This window comes from Coffea arabica, chromosome 7e, assembly GCF_036785885.1.
Source record: "Coffea arabica cultivar ET-39 chromosome 7e, Coffea Arabica ET-39 HiFi, whole genome shotgun sequence".
Taxonomy (NCBI): domain Eukaryota; kingdom Viridiplantae; phylum Streptophyta; class Magnoliopsida; order Gentianales; family Rubiaceae; genus Coffea; species Coffea arabica.
The window spans coordinates 5717765-5738748 of record NC_092323.1 but is presented as its reverse complement, the minus strand read 5'-3'; the positions used below and the strand labels follow the sequence as shown (position 1 = coordinate 5738748).

General features: G+C 38.8%; 3 protein-coding genes across 3 annotated transcripts; 1 reads left to right on the top strand and 2 right to left on the bottom strand.

Moving 5' to 3' along the window:
• Positions 1–1497: 1497 nt before the first annotated feature.
• LOC113701842 (PI-PLC X domain-containing protein At5g67130-like) lies at positions 1498–5541 on the bottom strand. Its single transcript, XM_027222688.2, has 9 exons — positions 5418–5541; positions 5233–5298; positions 4955–5089; positions 4694–4831; positions 3614–3712; positions 3194–3497; positions 2607–2836; positions 2391–2477; positions 1498–1858 (listed from the first exon to the last, which is right to left on the bottom strand). The coding sequence occupies exons 1-9, from the start codon at positions 5421–5423 to the stop codon at positions 1685–1687; spliced, it is 1239 nt and encodes a 412-aa protein (XP_027078489.1). The 5' UTR covers positions 5424–5541; the 3' UTR covers positions 1498–1684.
• A 4418-nt stretch (positions 5542–9959) lies between these two features.
• Positions 9960–11903, top strand: LOC113701844 (uncharacterized). The gene is made up of 3 exons (XM_027222690.2): positions 9960–10611; positions 11022–11207; positions 11311–11903. The coding sequence occupies exons 1-3, from the start codon at positions 10150–10152 to the stop codon at positions 11593–11595; spliced, it is 933 nt and encodes a 310-aa protein (XP_027078491.1). The 5' UTR covers positions 9960–10149; the 3' UTR covers positions 11596–11903.
• Positions 11904–14010: 2107 nt separating this feature from the next.
• LOC113701843 (mitogen-activated protein kinase kinase kinase 20-like) lies at positions 14011–15351 on the bottom strand. Its single transcript, XM_027222689.2, has one exon. The coding sequence runs from the start codon at positions 15219–15221 to the stop codon at positions 14151–14153; it is 1071 nt and encodes a 356-aa protein (XP_027078490.1). The 5' UTR covers positions 15222–15351; the 3' UTR covers positions 14011–14150.
• Between the last annotated feature and the right edge of the window lie 5633 nt (positions 15352–20984).

Sequence of the window (20984 nt, the reverse complement as noted above, 5' to 3'; positions counted from 1 at the left end):
TCTTCCAATTCAATTAAGGTACTCCTATTTTATTTGTTCATTTTTTGTAGGACCAGGGTGGACTGGCCCACGTTACTGACCACCTTAGCTGATCCTGTAAGAGAGTAGAATTACTATATGCTAGTCGTATTCCTCAAAGTTGAAGTCGGCACTACGCTGCAAACGAATCACATCGAATCGAATTTTGACATAAGCGAGTCGAGTATTAATTTAATTTTATTGAGCTCGAACTCGACGAATTAATAATTTTGAAGCTCGAGCTCTCTTTCGCTTCAAAAAATAAAAAAAAAATATTTTTAAAAAAACAAAAATAAAATAATATATTTCTTCATAAAATAATAAAATATTAAAAATATATATAATTTTACTATTAAAATAAAAAATAAAAAAAATTATATTATATATATATATATACTCGAGCTCGCGAGTCGAGTTTAATATTTTGAACTCGAGTTCGACTCAATCAGCTCAAGTTTGACCCGAGCTCGATATTGATCGAATTTGATTCAAATCGCTCGCAAGCGGTTGAATTCGTTTGCAACCCTAGTTGACACGTAACAAGAATCTTATTAATGGAATATCAGACCATCATCTAATTAATGAAATATCAAACCATTATCTTATCTCTTGGAATGTTTTGATGTACTATGATTATTTGATTGCTTCTATTAAAAAAAATAGATTGATTCTGGAATCTATATAGCCAAACAAGTTGACATAAATTTCCGAATGTGTTCATGCTGTCGAGAGAAAGTGAAATGAAGAAGGAAGTAAATCGCCTAATGGTCAAATCATTATGATGGAAAGGAACGCATGTGACGGGAAATAAAAAAAAAAAGAAGCATATTGGTAGATGAACTTTTCCTACGGATTTGAATTGCATAGTGCTTAATTTTGTTTCAGGCCAAAAATCGTTCTCATTAAAGAAAGATTGAGATGACAATTTGTAAATTGGAAACTACACGGAGTCGTTTCGTTGTCCATAATTCATAACTTAAAAATGGTAAATTCCAAAGAAAACCAACCAAGGCGTTTGATCTGATCATACAACTAGCAAAATGCAACAGGGGGAAAGCTTTGGGTTACTGCTACTCTTTAGAAACGGGAAAAAGCCTGTGAAGGTGTTTTAGAGAAGAACAACATCAAAAGCCTTAATATGCAAAACTTGAGACCAGCCTTCACCTATTGAAGTCAAAAAGAGATTCCTGACTTAAAAGGGATTATTATGCTCCTGAACTAATTGATCCTGATTCCTCATTCATTCCTGTGTTACGGGGGCGTCTGCTTCGATGGAGATCCCTGATAATAATAAGTTCCTGTGGTTTGTCATTAGCACTATGCCAGAGTGCAATAAATATCTTTTTATTTAAAGAAAAGTTTGTCGTCTCAACATGGTAGAAAGTAGAAACTGCAAAGAATGAAATGTATAAAGTAACAATTAGAGCATCCAGGAGCGAGGGAAGTCGAATTGCCCAATGGAGAGCAATGCCAAGCAAGTAAAAAAGAATACGGGCAATTCATATCCATTCATGAATGAATACAAATACAAGTCGAGATCACGATACAAATCATTTACTCATGAACCACAAAATCTATCAAAAAATTGCCGTTAGTTTCTTCCTTGTACAACAGTACTCTCTTGTGATGAATTCCTCGCGCGCGTCTGAACGCTGAGATTCCCATCTTATAGCCTCAGCAAGAGAATTACAGTGATCATTTGCCCAATCAACCAAAGGAGGTGGACTTGACGACTTATATGAGAGTTGTTGCCTGGACTTTCTGATGGACCTGTGCTGGTGGACGTCAACTGTGCCGGTGGCGGAGGAGAGAGTACTGGCACGTCACACGTTGCATTTGCCTGCTCATGTTTGAAATCCAGTTAGCAACTACGCCATCGCAATCAAATGGCCATCACATTAAAATTTGATGGCTAGGAGATATCCTTTCTACTAACTTGACTACATGCAAGGGAAAAAGACAATAATAGTTTCATTCCGTATCATCAGAAGAAACTCGTGAGAGAAAGGGATCAAAATTAATACTCAGGTGATAAAATCGGTCATTGTGACTGCCATAGCTGATGGTTCAATATGATTTTTTGTTTATGGGCATCATCCCTTAATAATTTACAAAAAATGCACTCTTTCGAATGTAATTTAAGATCAATGCACGATACTTCTCGTCTAAATGATACTCGTATTATCATAATGACTGGCTAACCCTCCTATATTCCATATGACCTAGAAAAAATTCTTTCTTAATTTTCCAGAAAATGTAAGGGGTTCAAAGAAACTTGGGCCGGAGGAACTGGAGAACTTGAGTAAATGGGAACAATTTTGGGGGTTGGAGACTTAGTCAAGAATTTGATTAACTGCAACACTCAAACGAACCTTGCAATATGCAATACTGTCACAACCACAGGTCAAATGACCGTTTGCTTCATCAACGGCTTCTGGGGCACCTCCACCATCACTCCTCTGTACCAACAAGCAAATGATTCAAGCAAAACCCCCAGAGTCCTTTTGATCAATAAAATCGTCTAACTATACGTTATCATCTTTAGGAAAGAGAAAATAGCATGTGAAGCATATAAATTTGATTGCTACCTGGTAAAAATCAACAGCGATGAAATTCGGCCATCTATTTCCAGCTGCTTTGTAACAGGTTCGTGTCATACTAACCAATGGAGCAGAATTGTTAGCACAAGCTTCTGCTATATTAATATTCGGATTAGTGGGAAAGAAATTCTCAAGAACCAGTGAGATTGTTTTTGTGTCCATAGGAGATGATTCTGAACGACTAGGACAGGATCCATTTATCATCCCACCATCACCATCTGCAGTTTAACCATAGTATGCAAGTGATCATCAATCCTAGCACAGTCAGTCTCTATCATTCATGGAGGAATATAGAAAGGTTGATTCAAAATAGCATACTAAACAACTTTTCAAACTGGTAAAAGGGAAGAAAGCAAACATCTTGAGGACCCAAATTAGGGATGCAAAGAGCCAAGGAATCAATTGTCAATTTTCTCGAGGAGAAGAAAATTGCACAGCCTAGTTACATGGCTAAGCTAGTACTAGAATGTTTGCATTGCCAAAAGGCATAAGCTTCTTTTCATTTTTGAATCAAGACTTTTGTCTTCTGAGGCATCTCAAAAATGATCAAAATCAGTGTGAATGTAAAGACTCACATTGGTTCTCAACCACATATTTCCACTCATAAGCGATCCCCTCGGTAGCTTCTTTAGATGAAATGGATGTAAAAACCACAAGACGCTGATTCTGCTGGACCATATCATCAACTGTAGGCCAGTCTTGACCACCTTTAGGCATTCGAGACACTGGGAACCAGTATTTGCTGAGGCCAGATGCATTGAAAACCTTTGTCAAACCCTGTGGAGAATGTACATAGTCCTCAATGAAGATGGTAACAATTTCAGTTGGATTTTCTTCAAGAAACACTTGAATTTCCTTCAGCACATTGATGGCAGGTTGCTGGAAGGGTAAAAAAAACATTCGTCAAACAAGACCTGCTATTAGAACAATTGAAATATGTATGAAGCATGACTGGACGATATAGCAATGCACTTGAAAGGCACAAGCGCACTTACAAATGCAGTAAAATTGTAGCATTTTCCACCAAACGAGTGACACAACCAGATGTCATTGTTGAAGTCATACATGTCAAGCATAAGACCTCGAACTCCATTCTGCAAAAACGGATATTTCTCAGAATATGCATTTGCTTGTGCCCTCAAGAATTGATCAACTTTGAACCAAAAACTTCACTGGCAAAATTGTTGGTTCAAATCACAAATTATTAGCATAGTTTGAACAACTACTTGAAAAGTGTGAAACTTCCGTTATTTGACTTAACTAGGAAAAGGGAGATTGAAGGAAAGACATCGATATGAAGGAGTTTCAAAGGACCTTAAATAATGGCAGGCTCAGTACTTGGAGAAAAGCTTGTGAATTGAGGCGAAAAAAGTCTCTGTTGAAGTTGTAAACGGGGCACTAGTTGGACACTTCACCAGCTATAGATTATTACCGGCATGTGCAAAAAATAAATACAGAAAACATGTCCCAAGTAGTCCTTATTAGTTATTAGTCTCTAACCTATCACTAGATGAATAAATATAGGAAACTCAGGAGAATTTGACGGCAAGGAAATCGGATCATAATTAGCTATATGATCAACATAATGGTTGATTTGGGAAAAGTCTAATCACCTAATCACAGCACAATTGCTGTGGACAGCATTCAGGTGGGTTAGGTGAGATGGGGATGCTTATTTTAGATCCAAGCAAAGAGGAATGGCAATTATTGCAAAGAAAACCCCTAACACCTGTTCCTTCAAAGCGCGAGAAGCTAGCTAAAACAAGTACTATAATTCATCAAGCAAACTTCCTTTTTGTTTAAAATGATTTCAGGACAAAGATACAACATCAGGTACGGGTGACAAACCTGTTCAGTACGTCAACGTTTAGCTGCCACACCAGCCAAACTTTAAAGTAACTATCTTCAAACAAAAAAAAAAAAATCTCCTTGTTGAAAAAAAAAAAGAATAAAGGAAAAAAAGTCCAGCCCACCTCTATTTGAAAAGCTGTTAATAAAGTCAAGATGCTCCGGCGGGTCTAAACCAGATTTCTCAGGCGAAGCGCAGAGTAATAAGGTGGTATAATCTTGCTTACCTGAAGCTGATTGGTGACGGTATCTTCCTGATTGGTGGGCGCCAAAATAACAGAGCCTGTTGCCGACTTGGACCCGGACAAAGCATATGAATTGTGGGTCGTTAGCCATGAATACCGATTGAACGGCAAACCTTTCACCTATTTCCGTTCAACCCAATAAGCAACAGTCAACATATATGTACTATGAATAAAGAACCAGGCAAAATTGAAAAATCCATTCAAGCATTCAGGTTACGTGGATAGATAGACAAGTAATTGTACCTTGGAAGTGGGATTCAGCGGTTGAATGCGGGTACATCTCGGTCGAGTGTTTCCGTTAACAGGACAGGACCCACAAATTAATCCGGCATCGCAGGTATTGCTTGAAGACGATGAGTTCGAACATGTTTCGCCAATCTGTTACATTCACAGATTCCGGAGAAAAATCAGTCCAAGAAACGGAAAACAAACATTTGAGATGTTAAAAGTGTGGGGCACTTCGCAAGTACTTGTTATATTTGATGATACAGGAAAGGAAAGAACAGAAAATGCATATGGACCTTGAGACATGAAGCGAGGGGGAGGAGGAGACAGAGGGCGATGAATAGAAGCTTGGAGAAGAGACCCTGCAGAGACCAAAAAAGATTCAAACAATAAATATGCTGTAACGAGGAACTATTGTACGGGTTTATGGAAATTTTATTCTACGGAAGAAAAAGTTTTGGAGATTGAAGATTTTGCATGCCTGCATTTCTGGCAAGCTTTGTTGTTAGATTGGGAGAAGGCAGGGGTCCCTCGTTACGGAGTCTATGTTTTGACGACTCTCTCTATTTATGATTTTTTTTTTTAATACTGCGTACCAAATATTGTACTAATTGGGATTAGTTACCACCTAATCCCAAATAGAGATCTGGTGAATATTTTTCGTGGATTTTGACTAGTTTCGCTTCTTGCCCAAAAATATAATTGAGAATTGACCATACAACAAAGTAGCATTTACAAATGGACCGTAAACTAGTCTTTCTTCTGGAAAACAGGAAATTTATGCCGTATGCATTTACGTGGCACGCGAAATGCCGCGTTATAAACAACAGTAGAGTAGACTCAAGATTCAAGTTCAGGAATTTCGAGACAAATAAAATCTCAGCGACTTTGGACGGTAAGATGGCAACTGTAATTGAGGATATACAGAGCTTAAAGAGGTTGTTTCAAATATGTTCTTTTTGCTTAGTCATGAGAGATAAAAATGATATTAGTGAGCGAATTAACTCCAATATTTTAGACATTCTTTTGGATGAGCAATGGATAACTCCTCAGCGTCTTTGAAGAACACAAGTTATGCAGCTCAAGGAGTCTTTGCTCGTTATTGTAAAGAGTTCTTACTATTAATGAAATGAAGGAATTCTTTCAATGTTTTGAAAAAAAAATACTTAACATGTAGCTTTGCTCGAATGGTAGCAATGACGACACAAAGACAGCACTATAATACACTTTCCAACTAGTCAGCTAAAATAAGTAAAGAGTGAATTGTGACGCCCCGAAAAAAATGAGTTTGAGAACCCGGAAATTTTCTAATTTTCTAGGGTTTATTTTGTTTAAAACAAAACCCGCTTTTTCTACATTTTCTTGATTAGAAAAATTCCCCAGATCAAGTTTATGAGCAAATATAGTTTTCAAATGATTTTTCTAGTATCGGTTAGTCTTTGAGAAATTAAAAGCGTATTTTGGACGTAGGACCCGCAAGTGCGGTAAATGCATTATATTTTTGACAACTTGTTGGAATTTTGTATTAAGTGATATTAGTTTACAATGTGTTAAGATATTTGTCTTGGAGAGACAAAAAGATAAGTTTTAAACCTAAAGGTGACAACTACATTGGTTTTGACTTAAGAGTTACTATTCACTTTTTTTGACTTTTGACCCATTTGAGTTAAATATTTTCAAAAATCACTAAAATTTCACCATTTCTTACCCTTGGATGGCCGGCCCACTTAGCTCAAGAAGGAAGAAAGTTTCTTCAACATTTCAAGCTTCCAACTAGCTTAATCTTCCAAAATCAATCACATAAATTAGTTTTTACTCCATACAATCTTGCCTTTTTGTGTTAATGGTGAGTTTGGTGAAGTTTTTGGAAGAGTTAAGGTGGTCTATAACTCCTCTTCTCTTGTTTCCTAGGTAAGTGATGGTTGAACATCCTACTACACCTAATGATGCTTAAGTGATGCTTAGTAGTAGCTAAAGTGATGGATTATGTGAATTATTTCTTGATTTGAAGTGATTTGGTGAAGTTTTTATATTTATGAGGAATTTTCTGGTTTAATATGAATGAGATGTTGTGGTCATCTATGATGGCTGTTAATGAGTGGAAATGACTCATGTGGGTGTGAATTGGTGATAATAGCAACCAATTTTGGGTTTGGAAGAAATTCTGGAAAATTAGGGTTCTTGAAGCTACATTCTGTCCGAAATTTTAGGTCCTAGATGGAGGCCGAATTGGACTTTCCTCAAAACATGAAAGTTGTAGGTATTGATGAGGTTGAAGTGCATGCAAAATTTCAGGGCATTTAGATTAGTGTAGAGTGAGTTATGCCGTTTTTACTGTTGCTGTTTTTGGTGAACAGAATGTGCGAACTGTGATTATAATCGTCTGTTTTGACTGGAATTGCTTTGGATTTGGATGTTGGTGTCTTCTGATGAAATGTATCTTGATGTCTTAGCTATCATATGCCTTTGGGATCAATGCATTTGGACCTGTGTAGACTGAGTTGGACGAATTACAGCATTGTGTGATTTGGGAACCTGCAATTACGATTCTGGTTTGGTATTTGGCATATATGACTTAGTTGTGTTGGGATTTGGACTGAGTGACCTTCTACATTGTTGTAACCCTGGTTCTTAGCTTCGAAACGGTGGGTCTTGGACCTCCATCCGATACTCATAGTACCTTTTGTGCCATTACCGCAAAAGGACGTCAAAACTGTTTTTCTAGTTTTGAGCTTAACTTTCATTTCCGGACTTTTCCCTAGCTTGACTTGTACGAGTACTACTTGGAGCTTGCTGAATGGCTATTGGATGAACTTGTTGTTGTGTGTGTACCTTTGGGACTGGCTGAGGATATAATGAAGCCGTGGTGGCTGGAAAAGTAAGAAAATTTAGGGGAAATGCTGTCCGAATTTGGAATGGGCTTGATTGCTTTGCGTTTGTGCTTTAGGGCTTGGACTTGAGTGAAGTAATGCAATATGATGGATGGTTTCAGAGCCGTGGAGGTGAGTGACCCCAAACTATTGTTAAAGCTTCTTATGAAATGTTTCTTGCATTATTTACTCGACTGCATATCATGCGTGCTTGCATGTGAGTTCATGACATGTTTTGGCTTGAAATGAGTACTTGGGGAGTCTTGTGCTGAACACCAACGTCTCCTCCGTTTGTTTATGTTCATGTTCATCTGGAGCTCAAAAAGGGGCTCCCTCTTAATGTTAATGTTAATGTTAAATGGTCTATTTGAGCGTTGGGTGTTCAAGTGCTATGATTTCCCTGGCTCACGAGAGCACTAAACGAACATTTGATCTCTGAATCATGACATCATCGAAATGATCGAAATGCAACATTGTGAAATATATTTGTTTAATGATTTTACTGGTTACTCGCTGAGATTCTAGCTCACCCCAAAAATATTTTATTCCCCTCCACAGGGCTCGTGGCGAAGGAAACGTTTGTATTAAAGTTCTCCGTGTGAATGGTTGGTATCAAGGATCAGAGTGGCGCAGTGGAAGCGTGGACGCTTCGCTTTTGATATGTAAAGTTTGGGAACCTTTGATGTATATTTGATATAAATATCTTGAAATTCCATTGAGGATTGTAGTGAACGACTGAGTCCCGGCGAGAGCTGGGCAGGCGGCCCGCCGAACCCTCTGGTTCGCCCTTGGGAGAAGCGGGGCCGTCACATGAAGACGCTTCTTTTTTTCTCTTTTAGTATGTTTTATGCTCCTTTTTTGCTTGGGCAAAGAATAAGTAGTACATTCCAGATTAATCTTACTTTAATTGATCGGTTACCTGTCCTAAACTATTAGTACTTCCGATCATTGAACTCTGGAAGAGACTTGGGATCATGAGCTCATCCTTCGAAAGGGCCAAGGCAATTTCTAAAACGAGAAGTAAAAGAAGAAAAGAAAGAACAGAATGTAAGCAGCAGCGTGTTCCATTGTTATATGGGACTTGAAAACTTTCCGCCGCAAGACAAACCAAACAAATTACATAGGCTGGATGTAAGTCAAATATAACTATTTTTGAGAATCACTTTTGACCATTTTTTTTTATTAAAAGCGGTGTGGTTGAATCTTATTGTCGATGTAAGAGCTTACAATTATGATTCTCAATGCATGCTCTAACTCATAGTGATAGCAGAAATTGAATCCATCCAAACTTTTTAGTATGTTTGAATAGTCAAAAAATTATTTGCTTGCATCACAAACGCAATTTTTAACATACTTTTTTATCTTTTCAATGATCCTTTTATCTCACGTGTATCACATCATAAAAAAGTGATGCAATAATTATTCTAAATAATATTTCAAATAATCTCTTATCTAAAAAAAAAAAAAATTTGCAGTGGGGAGCATGCGAAGAGCAGTTGGAACACCAAAAATATTTATAAATATTGATGTCTTTTTCGGTCAAAAAGAATTGTCCACTGAGATTTTATTAATTAGTTCTCCGGATCGTCTGTCCAAGTACCGTGTCTGAAGTTTAGTTCGCTGTCTAATATGAAACCACATCATTTACCTTTGATAAAGACTCCGTTGAAACGTCATGCCTCCCAAAGTCTCTACTCGAGTCGTGTATTGGCATCTCGTCTTTCTTGATCTACAGTAATACAGCCTGTTTCTTGGTAAGATGATTGATTAACATCACTCAATCTACTGAATTGACTCGGTAACCAGATAGCCTCAAAAGGTAGGGCAAGCGAAAGAAGTCATCTAGGGGCGAAATTTTCAGTTTTCAAGATAGATCCTTCACTTTTCTGTTTGGGGGAGTTGTACAATGTTCAATCTTGTTCAGGGCAAAACAAACTGGTCCTTTTCTATCAAAGAAATTCCTGAGAAGAAATTAAAAAAATTGAGAGTGGCAGTAGCGACCTACCGACGACCGTATAGAATACAAAATTACAACTGGCATTTTGTTTTCTTGTGGGTTCGATACCCTCTATAGCCCTAGCACCCCAATTAATTGTCCTTACACGCAAGGGCTAAAATATGGCAATAAACAAACAAAACATAACGTGGTGTTGGACTTTCTAGACATGGGGAATGAGTGAGCTGTGGCTTGTGAGAGAGCGGTGAGATCTGTTCTCTGTTCTTTCCTCCTTCTTCCCGGTCCTTGATTCTCTAAATTCTGAAGATAAACCGAAGAGCAATTGAAACAAAACCTAGAACTTTTTCCCTCAGCTAAAAGTACCGATCACAAAACCACGCGTGTCAATGCATGCTAAAACAGATTCAGAGGTGACGAGTCTCGCGACATCGTCGCCAAACCGGCCGGTCTACTATGTTCAGAGCCCATCACGGGACTCCCATGACGGGGAGAAGACTACCAATTCTTTCCATTCCACGCCGGCCGCCCTCAGCCCAGTGGGCTCGCCGGGCCGCCATTCTCGTGACTCCTCCTCCACTAGGTTCTCTGGTTCGCTGAAACCCGGCTCGCAGAAGTCGAGTAATGGGCCAAGGAGACACCATCATCGCCTCAAGGGGGAAGAGAAGCAGTGGAAAGAGTTTGATGCCATTGAAGAGGAGGGACTTCTTGATGAAGAAGGTGGACGTAGGGGCATCCCTCGCCGCTGCTACGTTCTTGCTTTCGTCGTCGGATTCTTTGTGCTGTTTACCTTTTTTTCTTTGATCTTATGGGGTGCCAGCCGAAATCAGAAGCCAATCGTTACAATGAAGGTCAGAATTTAATCTCAGTAACTTGAAGCATCTAATCTTATCCTCTTCTCGTCTTTTTCTTTTCGTCGTCTTCTTCCACAAGTTTCGACTAATATAAGAATACTGAACGAGTTAGTGAATTTTGATGGGACAACTGCCATTTACGTTGAGTCAGCTAAATGTACATGAGCTGGCCAATCATATTTAGATGCTTTAACTCGTATGATCATGATGTCCGACTACATCTATTTATACTCTTAAATAATATATATATTTTTGAAAATTGTGCAACCTATAAGTATTTCGATATACAAGGAGTTTTTTTCTTTTTCTTGTTCAGTATCATTTTATTACTGTTGTTGTTGTTATAAACGATTTAATTTATTGGATCTTCAGAGTTTTCTTTTTTTGTTTTCAAACTGGATCTTCAGAGTATTTCATTCGATCAATTTATAGTTCAAGCTGGCTCAGATGGCTCCGGAGTAGCCACCGAGATGGTGACCACGAATTCTACACTAAAGCTAATTTTCCGCAACAAGGGTACATTCTTTGGGGTGCACGTAACATCTACACCTCTAGATCTCTCTTTTTCTCAACTCGCTGTGGGCACCGGAACAGTAAGTTTTTTTTTTTTTTGTGGCGGTTTATCTATCTTCACTTCTTGTATTGCGTGTAAGTTAGAAACGAAATTGTTCAATTTTATTTATATGGGTGGTGCAGATAAAGAAATTTTATCAGTCAAGGAGGAGTCAGAGAACCGTTACAGCAATGTTACAAGGAAGTAACATTCCGCTGTATGGAGGGGGTGCGGATTTGAGCAGTAAAGATGGGAAACCCACGTCGCCGGTGCCACTCAACTTGAATTTTACCGTTCGTGCAAGAGCTTATGTATTGGGCAAATTGGTGAAGCCAAAATTCAGCAGAAGGATCCAGTGTTCAATGGTTATGGACCCTAAGAAAATGGGGGTTGCTATTTCCTTAAAAACCTCGTGCACTTACCAATAAAGTGACGAGGAGGAGTTTGGCGTATACGGAACCAAACAAAGCGAATTTCCACAAAAACTTTGATGCATGCATCCATGAATTACTAATTGGTTTAATTTTGTTTTTTTGGAGGAAATGAGGGTATACTGCAGATACAGACAAGATGCTGGAAATCAAGAGCTGAGCACTTCTTCTGAAGCTGAGGTTTCTGATGAGTTATGGGCTTTATGAAGTGTCGTTAATTTGTTGATTTTCATTCTGCCGTTACGCTCGAAGCTGTCTTGTCTTCTCCTTTTCTTTGGTTAATCGACTTGGGTGCATTTCGATAACTTGCATTTTTTCTTTCGGTTGTGGTTGTGGTGGATATGGGACTATGATCTCTTTCTCCTCTCGCTTACGGAGTTTTCGTGGCAAAAGACTGAATAACAAAGCTATGAATAATAATAATAATAGATGCAAAATGACAATGAAGAGAGAGACTGGAGGATGACAAAAAAAGCTTGTTCTCGACTGGTCATGAAAAGTTAAAAAGTAACTATTTGATAGTGTCGCAGGTTTTAAAAATAAGAGTAAATCTCATATATACTGATAGTACATACACTGTCACCATTGGATTCATGACACATATGTAAAAATTGAATTTCAAATTTAAATTTTGCGTAGTTGTCATTCACCTGTTAGTGTATTGGAAAGATTAATGAGCAATCCAGTGGTGCCTGTTTTTCTACAACATTTTCTTTTTAATTTTAGCATGATCTGCTTTAGCTTGTTATAAACGGTCGAGAATATGCCCTCAAGTTAAACAACTGTCCAAGGGTAATTAGTAATTGTGCAACGTACGGGTGAATGGTACTTGTTGCGCATATAGTAAATCCATGGCAGTTGATCTAATTTCGATAAAAATCATTCTGCCACTCAGCAATTGTCAATGTCGATTTGCATAAATAAAGTGAACACCACCACAATGGTAAATAACTATATGAGCGGTAATGTTTATCGATAGACCTATTATAATTTCAAAACTTTCCACTTTCATATTTTCCTTGGCAATGACCGTATATCATTTTGAATGAGCATCCTAGAATTATACTATTTGTCTAGGCCTGTCAAATGGATGTAATGGATCGGGTTCTGCAATGTCCAAGCTCCGGGCCAGATAAAAAATTTAACAAAATGTTGGGTTTAATCCATTTGTGTTTCAAAGTTTACAGCCCAAGACTGGCCCTTGTAAAGGGGCTGGCCTAAGTTCAACAATTTCCTATTTAGAAATTTTCTTTTTTCATAAAATACAAAACATTAATTAAATAAAATCAAAGCTCAATATATTAAGAACAAGATTTATTATAATTACTTGTACACATTTCTTAAATAGTAGTAAATTTTGAAACAATGAGTAAACATTTGCATATTTTTTTTTTCCATTAAACATATTGAAAGATGGTTAAACTTAGTGTTGTTCACGTTCAACCCATTTTAATATTGACCCTATTTTTGAGCTCATACCCAGTCAAATCCATATACGACGCTAGCTCAACCGGTTAATTAATTATAGTGTCGATTGGGTTGAAATTAAGATTAGATCGATCCTCGACTCCATTGACAGTCCTATATATATATATATATATATATATATATATATCATCACTTTTCCCCTGCTGTTTTTTGATGTCCTACACTGCATGATTTAGTAGTTGAACCTTGACACGCGGTGGGCTCCAATAATACATTCACCTACAACTCCAGGTGATTAAGCTTATAATTTCAACTATTCCTATCAGCAATTGATGCGAATATCTTTAACCCCCAATCATACAGTGTAGAATAACACGCAACACACTGCCCTTGTGGATGTAAGCGGAAGCCATTTTTGCTGGCACCAAACTTTTTAGTGCTGTTAGTCTGATGGAGTGCTTGACCAAAAAAAGGTTGGTTTGATGAAGTTTAGGAACCAACCTAGTAGTGTTTCCCACCATCAACGGGGGAAGAACAAAAGACATCTCAATTTGCCGATGCAATTAATAGCAAGAAGTAACTATTTTAACCTAGCACGAGCCATTATGGAAGAGCATATCATTTGTTGGGGTCTGCGTCCGCCTAGTGGCCAGGATTAATAAAAGTTGCAACTTGCGAGAGAGGGAGGCAGAGTGATTGCGAAGCTACGCAGATTCTGGGCAAAATATCACTTTAGCCCAATAAATCCAGAGTCCAGACACAACTGCAACTCAGACGTTTGTAGCCGCAACAAGAAAAGAGAAGTTTGTAGCCGCAAGAATATTGATTCAAATAAATAAAGAAATTTTTATAAATGATTTCGAGTTTTAATCACTGTACACTCAGACGACTGACTCTCCAATCACAACCGTTAAATGAGGTCATGGCTCCAGGCAACTTGCCTGCTGTACATGAACCTTTCTACCAATTTTATGTACATCAAGATAACTGGAAAAAAACTAACCCAAGAAAGTTAGAAATGGCCAAAAATAAGATTTACCCAAAAAAAAATAAAATCAGAGCTCCAAAAAAAAAAAAAAAAAATCTTCAGGACTCTGAATCTGGCTTCGGTCAGAATATTTGCATCACCTGACGGTGATCCAATCATCGGAACCGAACCACTCAAGTTGGTGGTCATTAACTAGTCCCTGGAGCCGCTTCGCCGGCGAATTGGACCATGACCCGTCAAATGTATTCAACTCTGGGCCGTCGACCCAAGACTGAGATTCCGGCGCGGATAAGGAGGTAATTGAGAATGTGAGCGACGACTGTTGCGACACCCAATCGGGGAAATCGAACGCGCTTCTAGGAGAGGTTGAAGGAACTTCTTTGAATGTAACAGTACCCCGATCATCATGATCACATACAAACGGATGATCCAAAAGCATCTCAGCCGTCCATCTCTCCTTCGGGTCCTTCACGAAGCACTTTCCAACAAAATCTTTTCCCTCCTCCGATAATTTCCCGGGAATCTCAGGCACCTCATCACCAACCCCAATTCTCATCAATAGCGCCGCAACGTCTGAGCACCTCCAAGCCGGAACTCCGGTAAACATCTCTGCCACCAAACAGCCAAGTGCCCATATGTCCGCCGGCGACGACTGGTCACCTCCCGCTACCATCTCCGGCGACATATACAGAGGTGTACCCCTCAATTCACACCCCACCTTTTCCTCTGCATCTTTCTTCGCTAGCCCAAAATCACCAATCTTTACTGCCCCGTCCTGGCCTAAAAGAATATTTTGAAGCTTAATATCGCAATGAACAAAACCATTCTCGTGAACACGTCTTAGCCCTCTTAATATACCCCTTGTATATCGCCGGACTTCATCTTCCGGCAACCGATGATCACATGAATTGTTAAGCTTATCTGCTAAAGTCCCTCCAGAAGCATACTCCAAGAACACATTATACAATTTTTCGCCATTTTCAAAACTGTGACCATCCCCATAGCACTGGATTATCTCAGGGCAATCCTTGAATCCGTCGAGAACTTCCTTCTCGTTCAGCAATGAAGCAGAGGATGAAACTCCGCAGGACTTCACGGCCATCAGTTCGGGAATGTTATGACAGCTGCTCCGGCTGCTTCCGGGTTTTGCTAAACTCACAGTACCAAAGCTCCCATGACCAAGAATATCTCCGCGAACCCACTCCATTTTGGAGCGTCAGATGCGAGGTTGAATTCAAGCTGAAAATTTTTAGCTTAGTCGTTAGAATTTGCGTTTGTAGTTTGGGATGCGGAAGTAGGAGGGAAAACAGAGAAGTGAAGAGGATGCAACAAGCAGCCTTAAACAGGGGACTCGTATATATAGGAAGGAATATCCCACTAGTACAACACAGTTGAAGTGGTGGTTGAATTAATTTTGACATATTTGGTGACGCATGAGCTCTTTTATTTTTCTTGCAAGACTCGTTAGTTGATGGATTATATATAAAATGCACGTGATAGTCGAGGATATTTCTCTCCACAGAATAAGCAGAAGCAGCGTACCGCCGGCCCCAGCTCTGCTGAAATTTGAGAAACGTGGTTGAGATGGGCAAAGGGAAAGAAATCACTGGGATCGTTCTCATTTAACCATAGCCCACACCGGTTCGATTGTGACGGTTTAGCCTCATTCCCAATGACCGGTTAACCTGCCATTAACATAACTACCCAAATTATTAGTCCATCACCGCTTCATTTTTGTTATGATTAATGCAGCACGGATCATGTGCTATAGCATACGTCAATTCCGGCTTCAATTGTGCTATTTTTTTTTTTTTGAGGTAATTCTTTAATTCAAATTACTCTCCTCCATTTCAGACTCAATAAAACTTTGCAATTCGCCAATTAAAAAGAGATAAGAGAGTTAAGTAAGAACATTTTGGCAATGATCACGACGATTATGCTCTTGCATCCTTGTTTTCGTCCGGTATTCGTGAACTTAAACTTGTTTAAGGATTAAAAAGGGAGAGAAATTGTTTTGTAACGAATTAGTAGGTTTAGAAGAGAAGAATATTCCGAAGGTGGAATATTCATTTGATTGAAGGCGAGGGACTAACTGGGGAGCCAAAATATAACAAAAAAGTAAGTAAAGACATAAGCGATGTCGTCACGATTTACTCGTGGTGGAGCATGGCATGTTGAGGAGAGGGGCAGATGAATGGCGGCTGATCGGGTCTAAACAGCGCAGAAAAGGTTTCGAGTTTTTACCAGTCTTCGTCAGGTAGATGGGTACCACAACTTGATTTTGGCACCCGCCACTTGCCAATCACTACAATATCATTGGTCTATCACTCCATTTGTTTTTCCGCCTTTGCTTAAAAAGATTACTACTACTTGATTTTTTTTGAGTGAAAGAAAATGATTTGACCATTCCGTTAGTTACTTGACGTCTTGCCCTTACGCTGCTCTTGGTTAAAGTTCCGTAATGATGTCCAGATGATTTGAATTTGGTATTTGACCTCTCCCTAACCTCAAAGGTTCAGCGTTCACAGCTCACCGGAGAAAACGGGGCCAGCAAGAAACAAAAAGAAAGTTGAAGTTTGACGACTGCTAGCTAGCTAAACACGATTAGTCGTCCAGGTTGGCTCACAAATTTAAGTACAACTGAAGCACTACTATGTTGCTTTTAATTATTTATTATTTTTTACAAAAGCGTGAAAAGTAAACAGAGAGAAGGAAGGCAGGAAGAAATTGACCTTGACATAAATGCGCACGCCATAGGGTGTTGTATGTATTTAATTCAGTAGTGAATTACTGATTTGCTTTCATTTATAGGATTTCTGAAGATTATTTCTTTATTTCTTACGTAGTGGTGACTGGTGAGTGTGATGGCTTGTTCTTGTTTATAAAAGTACAATGAAACGTTTATCCAAGAATGAATTGACAAGAAGAACAGTTTTTTGTATAGTTTAGGTGAAAGGTATTAGTAGAAAATTGTTTTTTTTTTTTGAAGTTGTTGTAGAAAGATGCATTAATTATGCTGATTTGATATATGTCAGATAAAATAGTGATTGAAAAATATGTAAATTTTTTTTTTTTTGAAAAAATTTGCATTGCAAACATGACATGAGATATTCTACATTATACCACTTCAATTTGCGTTGCAAACTTTTTGTAGCTTGAGGATGGTCGTTCCAGCTCGGATAGTCCGGGGGCCTCACCCTGTGATACTTCTGGAACCACCGCCTCGGCAATCCCCCTCGAGTCGTGACTTCGGCCCCGATACCACCTCGGCTAAGATTTTCTGTCATAAAGCCGAAGTGACGTCTAAAAGTCTGACCGCCGGAGAGGTGGGATATGACCTCTGACACCTGACAAAGCTGCTCTGACACATGCGCCGCCTGACTCTGACAATTGTTCCGGCGCGCCTTTTCGCAGGAGCCCATAAAATCAACTTGATGCACTGCCCATGCCAAATCTTTAGGGATCCGTGCCAGCAATCCCTCTTTCCTGTCCATCCTCTATAAATACTCAACACTTCTACTGAAAAAGGCGATGACCATTTTTCTGGTAAAACACCATACACTGATTTCCTCTACTATTAAACTGTTTTTCCAATCCCGAACTGACTTAAGTTTCGGAGTTATACCGGGGGATTCAGCCCCTCTTGTAACCTAAGCAGGTGACCAAGATCGCTGTGACCTTTTCAGCTGTAGCACATCCAGCTCTCGGTTCACTCCAACCGGTCAGAATTCACCTCTTCATAGCTCTCTGCTGATTTGGGCAATATTTATGATTTTTGTCTTTTTGTTTTTTGTTTTTGTTTTAATTCTGAGAATGGGATAGGTTGCTTATCTTGAAAATAGCAATTAGACTGAGGAATGGAATTGTTCAGTATTCCCACTAAAATCGTTTAAATTTTGGAAGAATTTGCACGTGCTTAATTTCGTATGCGCCTCGGCAACAAACTTCCTTCATCTCTCACCTTCCCAACCGACACCTGGAAAAAAAAAAACACCTTCCTTCATCTCTATCTCCTTCCTAACCGACACCTGCAAATCGTTTCATAAATTTAGAGAGGCGCCGACTCTAAATATCATTGCTCACCTAATTAATTTTCCTTTGCTTATACAAAATTTTCTTCAAAAAAAAAAATTCCTACCTAAACTGTTCAGCTGTCAATATCCTCCCGATCGTTTTGTAAGCACTATGTATCTTTTTGATATTGCCGGAGAATAGTATCCACCAGTGAGATGGAAATAAATCGGCAATTCAACGATGGCATAACTAATTTTGATACCAACGGAATAAAGTAAGTAGGCCGCATTGTAGATTTGATTAATTCCACATTAAACCAGTGCCTTTCCTTGAGAAGCACTTGAATAAGGTCAGCTGGGAATTGCATTCACATTTGATAAATCTGGAGCTGACTTTCGTTAGTTGCGTGCTTGATGGCTAAGCTGGACGAGTGTTTGTTAAGTTCAAACTAGCTGGTGAATGTCTTCGAGTCTAATAGTGAAAATCCTACTCTCTTAGAATTCAAGGAACTTCTTAAATGTCTAAATGGCAAAAGGGCACCTGAAAGGTGTTTATAATTATGTCTAAGTTGGGCTGAAAATACTTGTTACGCCAAATTTTATTGAAGGATTGGTTGGTCATTTGATGCAAATAAATGCTACAACATATATAGTGATTTGATTGAATTGATTTACGTATTTTCTTCCAACTCAGGTCACAGATTGGTGCAATACATTTCTTTTCTAATTTAATTCATGGATATTAGGATAGCTAGTGTAGAAGCACAAAAAAGTATGGGCGAACTGACTTAGGATGGACTGCACTCATAAGAAACCTGCAAGGATCAGGATGAACTAACAGACTCAAGATGGACTGCACTCACAAGAAACCTCCAAGCATGAACTAATGAACTAACAGAGGGCCAGGTTTAATTTCTGGAGGTCACTCTAATTAGGGTTGCAAATGAGACGAGTCGAATCGAGTTTCAATCTAATCGAATCGAGTCTCAATATAATTTTACAAAAACTCGAACTCGAGTTCGAATTCAACAAACTCAAAATGTCAAGCTTGACCTCAACTCAAATTCGAGTCAAACTTGAGCTTTTTAAAAAAAATTATTTTATTTTTAAAAATTGAATAAAATAATAATTTTTATTAACAAATAATAAAATATTAGAAATATATATGTAATTTCACTATTAAAATAATTATATATATAATTGAGCTCGTGCCGGTTCACGAGTTAACGAATTTAGTATTTTCGAACTTGATCAGCTCGACTCGATCGCGATCAGTTTGGTTCGTTTGCAGCTCTAACTCCAACGGTCAAATCAGTTTTTTGGGTTATTCTTGAGGTCACTCTGTTATAAGAGACAAGTAGTGGAGCGGGCAATAGATGATGCACATTCGACGTTCGAGGGTATTTACCTGTTATACGGTTTAAGGGATAGGTGATAGAGCGTGGAACTTTATCTCCTTCGTCCCATATAGGAATAATGGTTGATCAGATAACCTGTTTTCATTATCGAATTGTTACACGTAATTCCCGTAAAACAAGTATTTCTCTAGAGAGCTCATCCCTTATAATTCGAGAATGAATCATAGGCACCTTCAACTAGGTTTGGTCTCTTCAGCCATGTATCACTGAGTTATTCACCCTCTCTTCAGCTAGCCTAGCATAGGTTCGGTCATTTGCTGGTACCTTCTTGTCGTTTTGGTTGCTATTCTAGTACCCAGTACATGGAATTTATCGGCCACGTTATGAGTGCAGAAAAATCGGGTCACCAAGAAAAAAGCAAAAAAGGGAAAAGGGGTAACGGTACGGTGCATGCTAATTAAGAAAAAGCACAAAACAACAGACAGCATCATCGCGTGATTTTGCTTAAATACGAAAAAAAACCACGAGGAAACTGACTGAAACAGAAGAAAGCGAGCCCTTGATCCGCTTCTTCTGGTGAAGGGAAGGAAAAGAAAAGAAAAGAAAAGCTGCCAAATTGTTACCAGACTATACAGCTTACTTAGGCAGTTTGGTTGGATAGTCTGCATTGGAATGGAGTGTTGAGTACTACTAACCAGAAATGCTCATTGACTAGTTGCATATGATGGGTTCAAAGCATGGATCATGTGAGGCGAGCGGGACCCACCACATGTTTAGAGACCTGTTCTTTCGTATGGGATGTTGTTTTTGGCCATAGTTTCTTTTATCTAAACATACTGGCCTTTGTTCTCCGCCACTTTGAGCCTTCAGCTGAACCATGTTGGGACAGAATTCCTTGGCGTCGGTGGACGGTGATGGCTCATCATGGGCACGGAAGGCAAGGAATTAAGAAACTTTTTGAGTCCTTCCCAAGAATCAGAATCAGCTGCCTGCAAAAAAGATTAAAATTTTTTTTTTCACTTTAATAACCGCATAATACGCCCCTTGCATATGCTCAGCCGCCATCTGATTGCATCCCACCATACCGGGACAGATGTGATACATGCTTTTCATGACTACTTCGCGGCCAATTCTGTAAAATATACTGTACTACTACTACTACTACTACTCTGTAAGTAAATTAACTGTAATCCACGGAAATTAAGATTGGATTCTTTAAGATGATGAAGGCAAAGAATTTCATAATTTATCACTATTATTATTATTATTTTTTTTTTGGGGTTAAATTTTGGTCGAAACTCACAACCATTCATTAGAAAAATGTCGAACCTAGATAGTTGTCATTCTTAAAGATCAAGTGGCTAGATGTTCTATTTGGGTGCAAAAGGAGAGGGGAAACAAAGGTGCATGAGAAAGACAAAATCCTGATAACAAGCCAATAAATGATAGCCCAACTAGAAATGCAAGTTGAAGCGCTGAAATGCAAGTGTTTTGGGCAGGGCAGGGCGGGGGTTGGATGCAGGGGAATCACGTCTTTTGGTCCGTAAAATGATGTTAGCCATCACATGTTGGCACGTTCTTACTTTTTACTCACCAGTC